This window comes from Rhyacophila brunnea, unplaced genomic scaffold (genome assembly GCF_057557595.1).
Source record: "Rhyacophila brunnea isolate RB1 unplaced genomic scaffold, BYU_Rbru_1.0 scaffold_13, whole genome shotgun sequence".
Lineage (NCBI taxonomy): Eukaryota > Metazoa > Arthropoda > Insecta > Trichoptera > Rhyacophilidae > Rhyacophila > Rhyacophila brunnea.
Window position 1 is genome coordinate 27,673,845 of NW_028232785.1, and position 13,825 is coordinate 27,687,669.

Genomic DNA, 13,825 nt, shown 5'->3' on the forward strand with positions numbered 1-13,825 from the left:
GTGGATTTTATTGATCATTTCTGGTGTAGTCACCTCTACAGGACGTCCTGAGCGTGGTTCATCCTTTGTTGATGTACGACCACGTTTAAATTCATTTAACCAGTTATAAATAGTTGCAAGTGAAGGAGCAGATATGCCGTGAACTAAATCCAACTCATTTTTTATTTCCTTTGCTGTTAACCCTTTTATATTAAAATGTTTAATAACAGCTCTAAACTCAATTTTTTCCATTTTCCATTTTTCCATTTTCCACAAGCAAATTTTTTTTTTAAATGTACGAAAAACACACAACAACCCGACCAATCTGATTGAAACTTCGCAGCATACTGAATCGGTAGTGCCGCTGCATGAAAACAAACCGCTTACAGTACTAGTCGCGCCACTTGTCGGCTTTTCTAAGGACTTATTGACCCACCCTCGTATAACTCCTAAGGCTGCAGATACACAGCACACTATGAGAGATAGAGCTCCCTGATTCAACTTTGTCAATGATTTTCACATGGTCTAAACCATGGCCCCCACAAGGGGGGGGCTGACAGGGCTCCAATCTGGGGGCCCGGCGTAACGGGTCGACCAGATAAGTGAAATAAACACACATCACAAAGGTCCACTAATAAGTAGTAAAAAAGTCGCTTTGCTTCAAAGGTAGTATTTTTTGTACGATACAATTTTTGATTATCGGGTCGATACTCAACAACTCTATAATTCATGTGGATATGTTCATAAACACAAAAAAATCGCTTAAAATATATTGAATACACTTAATTTTACATCATTTGGAAAACGCTACTATAGAGCGTCACATTGCCTATAACCTTAGTGATAGGTAGGGGCCCGCCAACGATCATAGCCTGGGGGCCCACTTCAGGATGTGGGGGCCATGGTCTAAACCTAAAGTGACTTTTGATAGCTAACTATTTTTCTTTATTCGTGGGTATTCTGCGAAAAAGCACTAAGTCAAAATTTTGCTGTTTTGACTTAATGATGAGGTAATCTTATTAAGAGTTCGCTCTATAGTCTACAAAAACACACACAGTCATATCTATAAAACTGGCGAAGATAGTCAAAAAGACATACATCTATTCAGAGAAAAGGCACTAAAGGGACTTAGTGCATTTGCTTCTCTCATTCTCAGGCTATATTCAAAAAATTCTGCGTGCGAAACTGCACTAAGTCATACTCAAAGCAATATCGCAGAAAGGAATTCGCCTTTTATATATATAAAAAAAGTTAAGACCGTCTAGTATTTTTGACTTAATGCTTATTCGCAGTATACCCACGAATACATTAATGCCTTTAGAATCACTTGGTATATTTAACTTTATAATTACAAGGTAAAAAGAACTTTTTAAGTACGTTTTTAAATTTTCTGTTGAATCATATAAACTTGACTGTACTAGCTTAAACGATCTTAGAATACTGAAATGTCATATTGACATTTCATTTTGATTTCCATAGTAACGCACGTATAAATTAATGATTAAGTTGCTAGGACAATCCGCTTAGCAACCAATAATGGTGTCGAAATAACTTTTCATACAAAACAGAATTAACTGAAAATGAATTCAATTCTACTTGATGGCTAAAAGTATTTAAAAAATGCATTGGCACCGTGTTCTGATATATTCTAAAAGTTTCAAATGTCTAGCTAGTCGGGAAGTTAGTTAAAAATCGATTGCAAGATTTGTACCAGACAAATAAGAATACGAACTAGGAAAAACGTTGTAAAAATGACAATATTGCAAATACATAGTGAGTTATGACTCTAGGCCAGTGGTCTGCAAACTCATTAGTCAACGGAGCCAAATATCAACAGCACAACGATTGAGATTTCTTTTGAGAGCCAAATTTCTTAAACTCATACTATATAGGTAGGTACACTGTTTATTAACTTTACTTAAAGTTTTAAGTCTTTAAACTATAGGTACACTGAATAGAGCTTGATATTCATCATATTTAATAACGATCTTATTTACTTATTTAATGATAAAGATTAAATTTTAAGTATGAAAATGATTAACAAACACTTAATGTGAAAAATGGCCTTGCATCTCCTAGTTACAGTAAGTAAAGTTAGAGTAAGTCAGGTTTGTATGTTGTTGTTTTTAATTTTAGGCACGGTTCCGTGTTCTGATCAATAAGACGACTTCTCAATTAACTCTTGATAAGGTTCATGCTTGAAAAAGATTGTTTGCGTGAATATGAAGAACCGAAAAGGGAAAGAACAGCAAACGCCGGTTTTTCAACTGATCATAATATGAGTCAAGAATACTATTTCAGGTGTTAAAAATCATCAAGTCTTCAATAAATTTTTATATGACAAAAATACCTGCAGGATGTGTAGCTGTGTGGAAAAATACAGGTAAGTAATAGGTACTTTCGTGGTGTACCTGCGCACCCGCACGTGGTCATCTGTGACAGAGCTGCACTCAATGGGCCAAAGAGCCGCATGTGGCTCGCGAGCCGCGGTTTGCCGACTCAATTTTAAATTATTTCTCTCTTGAATTGTATCACTGCGTATTCTACTTAGTCTATCTGGCCGAACTAAAAGCACTCTTTACAAGACACTTGTAAAGCCAGTGCTCACCTACGCATCGGAATCCTGGACATTAACTCTGCGAAATGAACGAGCCCTGAACATCTTTGAAAGAAAAATTCTCCGCCGTATATATGGACCGATCAGGGACGGCACCAATTGGAGGAGAAGATATAATACTGAACTCTACAGGCTGTACGAAAATTGCAGTGCAGTTCAATCAATTAAGATTGGGAGACTGCGAAGGCTAGGTCATGGAAAAGAAGAAGAGGCAGGCCAAAGATTCGCTGGTTGGATGGAGCTGCCAGTGACTGCCGTATTCTGGAGGTACCGAATTGGAAAGCGGCCACACTGGATAGGGAAAGGTGGAGGAGGCCAGGACCCACACCGGGCTGTCGCGCCCCTGATGATGATGTATTCTACTTAGTAGAATGAGGATGTGACTTCCTGAAATTAAAATCTATACATGAAACTGTCCAGGCAAAAAATGTTCCGTCCGTCAGTGGTCAGGAGGCAGCGAAAAGCAGTCCTTTCGTCTGACAACTATGGACTTTCCCAGTTTCGCTCTTCTATATTGTTGCTGTAGATTGTTGGGCCCGTGTACCTTAAAAAGTACATAGTTATTTACTTATAAAATATATGAATGACACATTAAATATATTTATGTATACACAAGAGGTTCGCAACTGAAACGAAAGGATTGGTGGACACCAATTTTCGACACCAATATTACTACTAATATTAATGTAGCCAAAAATAGATGCTCCATACAATATTATCGTCAGCCTGAGTCTATTCACTGCTGGATGAAGGCCTCTTCAAGCTGCTTCCACTTCTCTCGGTCCTGTGCGTTGCGTTACCACGTACTTCTGCAGAACTTTATCATTTAATCGATCCAGCGGTCTCTAGGTCTACCTTGCGAATGTTTTGTACCCTTTAGATACCACTGGATGACTAAATTTGTCCAACGATTGTCTCTTCTTCGAGCTATGTGTCCAGCCCATCTCCATTTGAAGCTATATAATTATTATAAAATATAAAAATGGACTTTACCTGCTGTTTCCCAACAAGTTTTTGGAGTCTTTCGGTTTCCATCTGAAACAGAAGAATAATTTTTATGATTTTTGAAAATTTGGTATACCCTCAACCAAACGGAGTAGGAAACAAATTCTAAAATTTGTTAGTACAGTAAACTCACGATTATCCGTGCACGATACAGTGTATTTATACAATGATATACCTACATAGACAAATTCGAACTGATATTAGAAAATCATTAAATGTTTCCTGCAAACTAACCAAAATCACAGATTTTCTTAATAAATAATGAGAATTAAACATGTAAAAATAATTGTCTGCTTTAGTGGACAGCGTTCGGCGTGGCGTGAGCAACTAAGAATTTATAAAAAACCTCCACCTATACTCATTGTCACGTAGGTGGAATATATCAACATCCAAAGCGATTTGGTTGAACAGAGTTATTGCCCTCTCAATTGGCATCACCAATGGCAGGTTAGTTCTGCACCTTGGGAGAACAAACAACTGATGCTCCCGATTTATCAGGGACACACAAATCACATTGCATATAGCACTATAAAATCCCACCCAAGACGGTTCTAAATTAGAATTTTTTGCATGCAAAAGTGGCATTTATGTCAAACCGAAATAGCCTTCAGTGATTTTTACAGGGAAAACACATAAGGGTCCATCTGGAAGAAGAGTCAACATCTTTGATATGGGCGAATATAAAAATGGTTCATACCTTCATTGCATGCACGGCTTTTAGATTGCTGAATTTGAGTTGTTGTGTCTTTAACTGAAACAGAAGAATATTTGAGGGGCTAAGAATCAAATGGGTATTAGAGACAAATTGGCGTATCCATGACAAATCTGAAATAAAAAGTGCCATTTCTTATATTAGGAAATCGGAAATGCCAACTTAGCAATGCTAATATTATCTGTACAGATTAATTTGTTCCAAATGTCACAAGACAAACAGTGTATACAGCTGCGATTACTTTATGATCACGTCTCGTGCTGTCACAGTGACAAATTTAGTCAATGGTATTACATAAAAAGACAATAAATTTTGAACAGAACCCAACCATCAGACCATAGATAATAGACATGGAAAGTGCCAACTCTAATTTATTAGTATTCATTATTCATGGTAATTTCAATTAATTTTAACAGTTTCTACGTGTGCGTACGTTAAAATTACTTGCGATATTGCATCCATAAATAATATTTTGAACAGAACCCAACCAGCAGACCATAGACTATAGACGTAAATACATGAAAATCCATATAGAAAAAAAAAATTAATCAAAGAGCACGCGTTTTGATGCGAGTCGAAAATGTGTAGGTATGCAGGACATAATAAAAAACGTTGATTGAGTCATGTGGCTCACGATGTAGCGCAATGCGCGTGAGATGACCTCATTGTTGTTCTAACCGTTTCGGCAGATTTAGCCAACTGACAATGTTCGTTTAAAGATTCAAAATTTACTACAGGATGGGAGCATCAGTCTGACGATACTTTAAATACCAAGATAAATGACATTACACATTTTTTTCCCATAAGCTTACTGTGACAGCACATAACGTGATGATAATGTATTCTAACTTTAAGACACCTTCCATAATATAGTATTCCTTCCTTCTTTCCTTGACATTTTGGGCTTATTATAGAGGTCTTCTTCTTATTGTGCCATCCCCTAGCAGAGGTCGGCCACCATCAGAGCGATCTTATCTTTGTCGTCTGCTACCCGGAACAGTTCAGTGGAGCTGCACTCGTACCAATCACGGAGGTTCTTAAGCCACGAAATGCGGCGCCGTCCTCTGCTACTCTTCCCATTGATCTTTCCTTGAATGACAAGTTGGGGAATGCTGTATTTTTGTTTTCTCATAATCGCTGTACTGTAGTTTCCTGGTTTTGATACTACATAGAACTTCTCGGTCCTCCCCCATTCGATTGAGAATTTCGACATTTGTCACCCGGTCAGTCCAAGGAATTTTGAGGATGCGTCTATACAGCCACATCTCGAAAGCTTCAAGTCTCCGTGACATCTCTTTATACATTATAGAGGTAAACATTACTAAGCAAGATTGGTCGTATCAAAAACTGAATGATTATCTTTGTGGAATGAAATCTAACCAAGCAAACGCACTCTGCACAAAAGAACCAACGACACATTCATTATTTTAATCGTAAAGTGATATGGAACAGTAAAAATACACAAAAACTAGTATTATATTATAAATATGGGTCCAAACCTTTAATGCTTGCTGATCTTTCGCATATTGTAGTTGAAGTCTTTCTGTTTCCATCTGAAATGGTGGAATAATTTTAAACTATATTACTTGCGACTATAATCAACAGATCAAGGATTGAACAAATAAAAGGTACATAATTTTTAAATATTACATTATATTTAAAAAAAAATATATACATATTAGTATATACTGTCCGACAAGAAGATCTAGGCAACAACCGGAAGTCGCTAGTGCGGTTAAAAGTAGGAGGAGCTTGTTGGTTCACAGTTTTAACACGTGGACAACTCATCGCTAACCGGAAGGCGCTTCAATCGGTGCGGTTAAAAATGGGAGGAGCTTGTTAGTTCACAGTTTTAACACGTAGCCAAGAAGATCTTGTTGGACAGTAGTAATATTAAATATACATATATACATATAACTTGAAAACACCTGTAATAAGTCTGATATGACAAACTGCACACGTACAAATTTCCGGACACGACACCTCATATATTATGATTTATAATGGTCCACAATGTGTTAAAATAAATTGAAATTCAATTTAAATAACTACACGATAAAAAAAACTTTTTATATACAACGTTTTTAAATTTTGTGTTGAATCATATAAACTTGACTTGATTAGCTTAAACGATTAAAAAAAATTGTACTTGATAGAAATACTGAATGATGAAATGTCATTCCATATTGATTTCCATAGTAACGCACGTATATATTATTAATAATTAAGTTGCTAGGACCTCCTAGCAAACAATAATGGTATCGCAATAACTTTTCATACAAAACAGAATTAACTAAAAATGAATTCAATTCTACTTAAAGATGGCTAAAAGTAATAAAAAAATGCATTGGCATCGTGTTATGATATATTCTAAAAGTTTCAAATGTCTAGCTAGTCTGGAAGTTAATTAAAAATCGATTGCAAGATTTGTACCGGACAAACAACCACCGGACAAACAACTACCGGACAAATAAGAATACGACCTAAGAAAAACGTTGTAAAATGGTTCATACTTTTAAAGCTTGTAGGTCCTTGAGATTCTGTACACGAATTTCATCCTCGCGATTCAATTGGCTTCTTGCCGATGGATTCGGTGTCTGCAATCTGGATTGCTTCGGAGGAGTTGGCTGGAAATGATATTGTGGGGTTACTGCCAAAATTTGGTAAATCTCGAAATCATGTTATGGAGTGATTGTAATTTGAGTTTGACATACCCTCTAAAATCAGGCATAATGCATATTTCTTTGTGCTTTATAATGCACGTTCTATAATTTATATAATATTATCATGTTCTAGTTTGTCACGTTTCTAGAATACATATTTATATATATAGACACATAATCCGTTATTAAGGCCCTCCTCCCACGGAGCAACTGAAATTCGACGGAACTGAAACTAAAATTCCAACCAGTGTCTAGTTAATGTATTTCAATGGCAACTCGCTGATGGCGAGACTGGAATCTCTCAGTTTCAAAACGGTCGCGAAGAGACGCGACATGCTAGTCGCGGGGTCTCTCAAGTTTCCAGTCACGGTAAAACAGTGGTACGAATTTCAGTAGATTCGGTGAAAAATCATAATTTGTTACCAAAATTGGTAGCACTGCGTAACAAGCGTCATGCTATAAAAACCATAAATGCCCAAGACGTCAAAAGTACAAGATAAGCAAAATTGAAATAACCTAATTGTATTCGAGTAAACGCAGCACCATGCGTGTTGTCGGTTTTTGTGCAAAACAGCTGATGGTCCAGTTTGACAGTTTGAGGTTATGAGATTATTTTTTCAAGCAGGTTTCGGTAGCGCCGTGTGCGAAGCATCATATTGATTAGTTTATGAGTTCCATCTCCAACTAGTTCCGTCAGATTTCAGTTGCACGGTGGGAGGAGGGCCTAACTGTAAACACCTAAATAATCAACTTAGGTACCAACGTTTGGCAGCAGCCCCACTTAGTAGGTATCTACATACCAGACAACAGTGGCAAAGAGTGGAGTTAGGCTGTTGAAATCCGACATAAATAGTGCACACTAAATTTTGTCATTCATTGAAGAGTTTTCATTTACACTGTGTAAAAGTCAGAAAAGCTACGTGGCCAAATAAAAATTGCGGTAAGTACTGTTCGGTTATACGGAATACAGCAGAAGACGCATTTTGAAAATAGCCGATAAACTGGATTATTTGTTAGGTTAACCTAACCAAACCTAACCTAACCTAACCTAACCCAAACTAACAAATAATCCAGTTTATCGGCTATTTTCAAAATGCGTTTTCCGCTATATTCCGTATAACCGAACAGTACCAAAATTGCATTTAGATTATAGTATGAAGCAAACCTAAGTCAAAGTTAATCGGATACAGTCATGGATAGTACGGACTAAAGGAGTTTCAAAAATTTCTTTTGATTTCCCTCCACAATAAAGTCATACTTCAACTGATGCAGGGCCCAAACAATAGACCCACTCTTAAGCCGGATTAAGGAATTATAAAGAATTTTTAACCTTTTCACTGCCAGCCAATTGTAACTTGATGGCAGTAGCGAGGGGATCCGCCATAAATAGTGCACATTAAACTTTGTTAGTCATAGGTATTTGTTTTTATTGAACTAAGTCTACAATTTACAGGTGGTAGTGGTTAGTTTTTAAAAATCGATTATACCCTACCTAAACCAAATCGTAATAGTTTTTCTATATTTTGGGCGATGCGACAAAATTGTGCACACTTTTTCATTCATACTTATTTGTTTTCGTTGGATAAGGAATACATATTACACATATTATTGGTTCATTTTTTTAAATTCATTAAGCCCTGCCTAAATCAAACTATAATAGATAAAATATATTATACTATCTATAAAATATTCAAAGGTGTGTATGATTTCTTTGCATAAATTTAGATATTTTAAAGATAGACGAGTATTTTTTGATTATTATCTATTATGGCTTAGTTTCGCAGGGTTTAATTGAATTTTAAAAACTAGCCAACACGATCTGTAAATTGTAGTCTTAGTATGTATGACTGACAAAGATTAGTGCGCACTATTTATGGCGGATCTTAACAGCCTACCTCCACCCTTCGCCACTGCTAGATGGACACTTGTAGGCCAGCTGTTTTTGGAATAAAATAAATCCCTTAAAAAATATGAAATAGGAACAGAATGATAAATATTTTTGAAAATTACCAAATCAACATGTTTATCGTGAATATTTTCACACTAAAATGACAAATATTGTTTAGAAAATACACACAAACAGTTTATTCAGAAGTTATAACGTTTACAAGAACGCACGAGTTAACTCGTCCATGAACTGACGCGACATACATGCTTTGATGAGTTAACTCAGCTCTGGCAGTGATCAGGTTACAGTAACATCCAAAAAGACCCCGTAAGTACCCGACGTACCCGAGATGAAAAACTCATGGATAAAGAAATTTATGCAAAAAAAACTACTGAACTGATTTATTGAATGGAAAGTTGCTGCTGAAGTATTTACGTCATTCTTTGATGAATAGCCCCTCGTCTCTTCATGGGTCTCATCATTGCGGATGTCAAATTGATAATCGCTCTCGGATTCGATAATGCCTGCATCGCCATCCTGAAAAGTATGCATGCGAATAAATAGACATGAAAGGAAAGATATGAAATTATACGTATATATGTAGTTCTGCCCAAGTTTGAACACTATCTTATATCAAAATTATGTCTAGAATTTGTGCAAGAGTTCTGCGCAGTTGCGTACATAAAACAAATAAAAACAGCATTGCTGTCATTAAAATTACGTACTGAGAAAAATGGTTATTAATTGTAATATAGGTGAATATCAGTGGCGAAGGGTGGAGGTAGGCTGTTAGGATCTGCCATAAATAGTGCACATTAAACTTTTTCAGACATACGTATTTGTTATCATTGAAATAACACTACAATTTACAGACGTTGTTGGTTAGTTTTTTAAATACAATTAAACTCTGCGAAAACCAAGCCATAATAGCAAATAGTCAAAAAATACTCGTCTATCTATAAAATATCTAAAATTATGGAATTAAATCATACATAACTTTGGATATTTTATAGGTAGAATAATATTTGTTATTAATTATAAGTAGTTTGGTTCAGGCAGGGCTTAATGAATTAAAAAAATGGACCAACAATAAATGTGTAATATATTATGTATTTTTAATCAAATGTAAACGAATAAGTATGACTGAAAAAGTGTGCACTATTTTGTCGGATCGCCCATAGCATACCCAAACCATTATGGTTTCGTTTAGGCGGGGTTTAATTGATTTCTAAAAACTAACTGACACCATCTGTAAATTGCAGTCTTAGTTCCATAAAAACAAATTTGTTTGACTAACAAAGTTTAGTGTGCATTATTTATGGTGGATCGTAACAGCCTACCTCCAATCTTCACCACTGGGGAATATTATATTATTGTGATGGTTCTTTAAACTAATGGGGAACGTTTGTCTGCTTTAGGCAGGGTTTGATTAAATTTTAAAAACTAACCAGCACCATCTGCAATTTGTATTCCTAGTCCAATGAAAACAAATAAGTATGATAGACAAAGTTTAATGTGCCCTATTTATGACAGATCTTAATACTGAAATTAATGGAATAGACGTACGTAACATTTTGGTAAAGAAAGTAGACAAGACATTGTAGTTAAGTCTTTCACCGCTAAAGACGCGCTAGGCGCATTGCCATTAGATGGCCATTAGGTTCTATTAGCATGATAATTAAATGTGGTAATTAATTAGTAATTAACTGGTCAGCACACCGCCCCGTACCATACCCGATCTAAATTGGGCGTATCACAGGACCCTACGTTTGGATGTGAAGCATCATTTTTTTTATGACTGGGAATGTTTCAGGGGCAGTTACCCAAGACTAAGATCGCCATGCACTCAAATGTGCTTTGACTGAATTTACATGACTTATAAAGGTACTCATGAGAGATGAGCACGTAGAGGCAATATTAAAAATTGTAATAGGTAAGTAACAAAAGCTGATACAAACTGCCGAACATTCTAAGTGAAGAGATGACGCAGCAAATTTCTATCAAAGTCGAATCTTAACAGCCTACCTTCACTATTCACCACTGACGCAGTGTATGTTAAATATATTCACCTGTGGGTCGTTAAATATTGAAGTATCTGAATCCTCGCCAGACGAAACGTGATCACTTGTGTTGACCAATTCACATTCAACCGACGGTGGATCAGCATCGGTTTCTATCTTTATTTCAGTTTTAATGTTATCCTAAAATAAAGTACAAAAATCATTATTCAATGGTATGAAGAATGCCATGTATTCACTAGGGGACAATAATGGAGCAACGCGGGACATGACGCTCAACATCTACGTCGATGTCTCGGGAACAATGTCGCGGAACATTTTGCTTGTTTCAGTTAATTTTCATAGACGAATTTGACAAAATTCAAGAATTAAAACCTAACCTAACCTATATATAACAAATAATCAAGTATATAGGCAATTTTTTAAATTTGTTTGCTACTGGCTTCCTGTAAAGTGTAAACTGACAAGAACTGTGTTTTATTCAGACATGAATTTTATGTCAGTACTATACGACCCAAAGAGGTTGGACGGTCTTTAATATACGGCCATATACCTATTTCCGATACAATACTTCATGGTGAAGTGTAAGCTGACTCTCACATCAAAACTTGTCTCGCCTAAAACGTGTCGAATACGTCGATTTCACGTCATCGTTATTCAATATAAACAACAAAACACACGTTGTCAAATGGAGTTCCGTAGGTTGGTCGAATGCCATTGTTTCGTTTGAAAAAAACATCTGGCTGTTGTAATCAACAAGTTGCACCCATCTCGGGCTCTGAGTCGAAGAGTCGAAGTCACATACAAACAACAACGAATTGGTCATTCCTATACTGGCTCGCCTATCACTGCATTCGAATATCTATACGTTTTTAAGGTTACGTGTGCGATGTGTACGATCTGTGCAGTCTTCATAAGCAACACTGGAACTCAGTTCTCGGAAGGTTTGTTCGGCACACGAGGCGAGCTTTGATGTACAAATTTGAATTACGTACTTTTTTTGGTAAATGTGCCGCAGAGGTGGCCATGAGATTTTACAACGTTCTTTTTAGACCAAACCAAACCTAACCTAACCTAATCTAACCTACCCCAACCAAATATTACCTCATATAATCTTCTCTCTCGACCATGTCTGATCCTAATAGGATCATATGGGCCTCCACAGAGTACAGATTTTGTTTTTTACGAGAAATGGAAGTCAGCCACTTGCTCAACCTATTAGGTCCATTCCCTGACTCAAGGTACACAAATTGAAAAACAATATGTGTACTTGCCAGGCCCAGGATTCGAACCTGAGACCCACGACGTGATAGTCTTACGGTGTATCTTAGTTTGTGATAATGATCCATCAAAATGTATGAAAATTTAAAATTAACAATAATTATTGGATCGAAAAGCCTATGCGCCGACAGAAAAAGGTATTTATTATAATTGTCTACATGGAATAAACTGTTTTCGTAAAAAAAAATCATAAAAGCTCATGACGGCATCTGCGGCACAATTAGTACCTTTATTTTTACGTTTGTTTGAATAGGGCAAACTGCATACGTGCAGGTATCCGGACACGAGATTGGGTTAGGTTAGTTAGCAGAGAATGGAGAAATACGACGGTTTTTCATCCGCGAACTTTTGTTTCGTCAATGAAATAGCTGCAATGGATAATATCAGTGTGATTCACTTACAATAAACTCAAACACGACTTGACTATCGTCGATTATAAGTTCGTCCTTTGTTATAGCTAATGGTTGACGTTTAGGGCTGCATGAGCGCTCCTTGGTGCAATTCGGCTCTTCTGGATTGGATTCTTTGTCGTCCAACTCACGTTTGATGTCCATTTCAGTAAATTGAAAACCAATATCACGACTTCTTTTGTTTTGACAGGTAACATAATAATACGGATACCCATAGACTCTAGACCAATATTTTTGCGTTTCCATCGACAATAATAATTATTATAATATTAATTAAATTTTTTGATTGCTATTACAACGAAAGAATAATAAAATTATCAAAGAGATTGGAAGACTGGGGTCCAATCTCTTTGAAAATTATTAACATAGAAAAAATATCCAATCTATTATCAATTTTAGCGCGGCAGGAGTAGGCGGGATTAATAAAATAATGTACTTAGCATATTATTACTAATTTCCACGTCATTTACTCATACTATTTATAGCTTCTTGTCGTTTCAACAGCAGACCCCGTATTTTTTTCGGATACACTCCCCATACCCAGACACTCCGCACTTTCAGTCTAACGATAAACACTGTAAACAGCAGCTAATAGTGTTTACCAGCAAGACGTTATTGCGAGCTATCTCATACACAATTAGTAATTATCGAATTCGCATGACCTAACGGTTATAATTATTTTATTATTATAAGGATCGTTAGTGTCCGTTTGTGTCGTCTGCATTGTTTTGTAGACAATAACGTCGCATCAGAAAATTATCCAAGCAAGCATTAGATGCCCCAAATGGTTGCACCAATTATTTTATTATTCATGAAAGCCACGGTTCTTCTAGTGGCCACAGAATCCCCAGTGTTATTGTCACTTACTAGACAATCAATGAGCAATTTTATTACGGGTCATGAGAGACCGTGTTGCAAGAAGACATTCAGTTACATCTCTATAGCGGGCGTGAGTGGGCCTCGAATAGCTCTCCGTCGTTTAGTGATTGACTCAATAAATACAGACTTATTCAGAATCTATCACCATCATTCATACACCCACACATTAATCCATAAAACTGTCACAAAGTGCGTGAGTGTACGAACCGGGTGACACAAAACATTAATACCGCGCGAGTGACAGTTGAAACCAGACCACGGAGCTATCATAAATCATCATAAAGGTCAGTGTCTGGCATTCTGTTTAATTGTCCCCACCCCTAGGTCCGAGCTCTTCATCATCCCTCAAAATAATTACAGTCCACTGCGAAAA

At 36.5% G+C, this 13,825-nt stretch overlaps 1 protein-coding gene across 1 annotated transcript; it reads right to left on the minus strand.

Annotated features, from left to right (window-relative positions):
* Positions 1–246: 246 nt before the first annotated feature.
* On the minus strand, positions 247–12,787 carry LOC147077139 (uncharacterized). Its single transcript, XM_085941449.1, has 8 exons — positions 12,565–12,787; positions 10,934–11,065; positions 9,300–9,401; positions 6,827–6,940; positions 5,813–5,866; positions 4,299–4,352; positions 3,590–3,631; positions 247–3,140 (listed from the first exon to the last, which is right to left on the minus strand). The coding sequence occupies exons 1-8, from the start codon at positions 12,715–12,717 to the stop codon at positions 3,036–3,038; spliced, it is 756 nt and encodes a 251-aa protein (XP_085797575.1). The 5' UTR covers positions 12,718–12,787; the 3' UTR covers positions 247–3,035.
* Between the last annotated feature and the right edge of the window lie 1,038 nt (positions 12,788–13,825).

Bases quoted from the DNA above. Each gene is read 5' to 3' on its own strand.
- LOC147077139 (XM_085941449.1), bottom strand. From the start codon at position 12,717: ATGGACATCAAACGTGAGTTGGACGACAAAGAATCCAATCCAGAAGAG. The intron at 9,402-10,933 runs GTGAATATATTT...CATACTTTTCAG, and splicing joins CAATATTTAACGACCCACAG to GATGGCGATGCAGGCATTAT. The intron at 6,941-9,299 runs GTAAATACTTCA...TATCATTTCCAG, and splicing joins GCTATTCATCAAAGAATGAC to CCAACTCCTCCGAAGCAATC.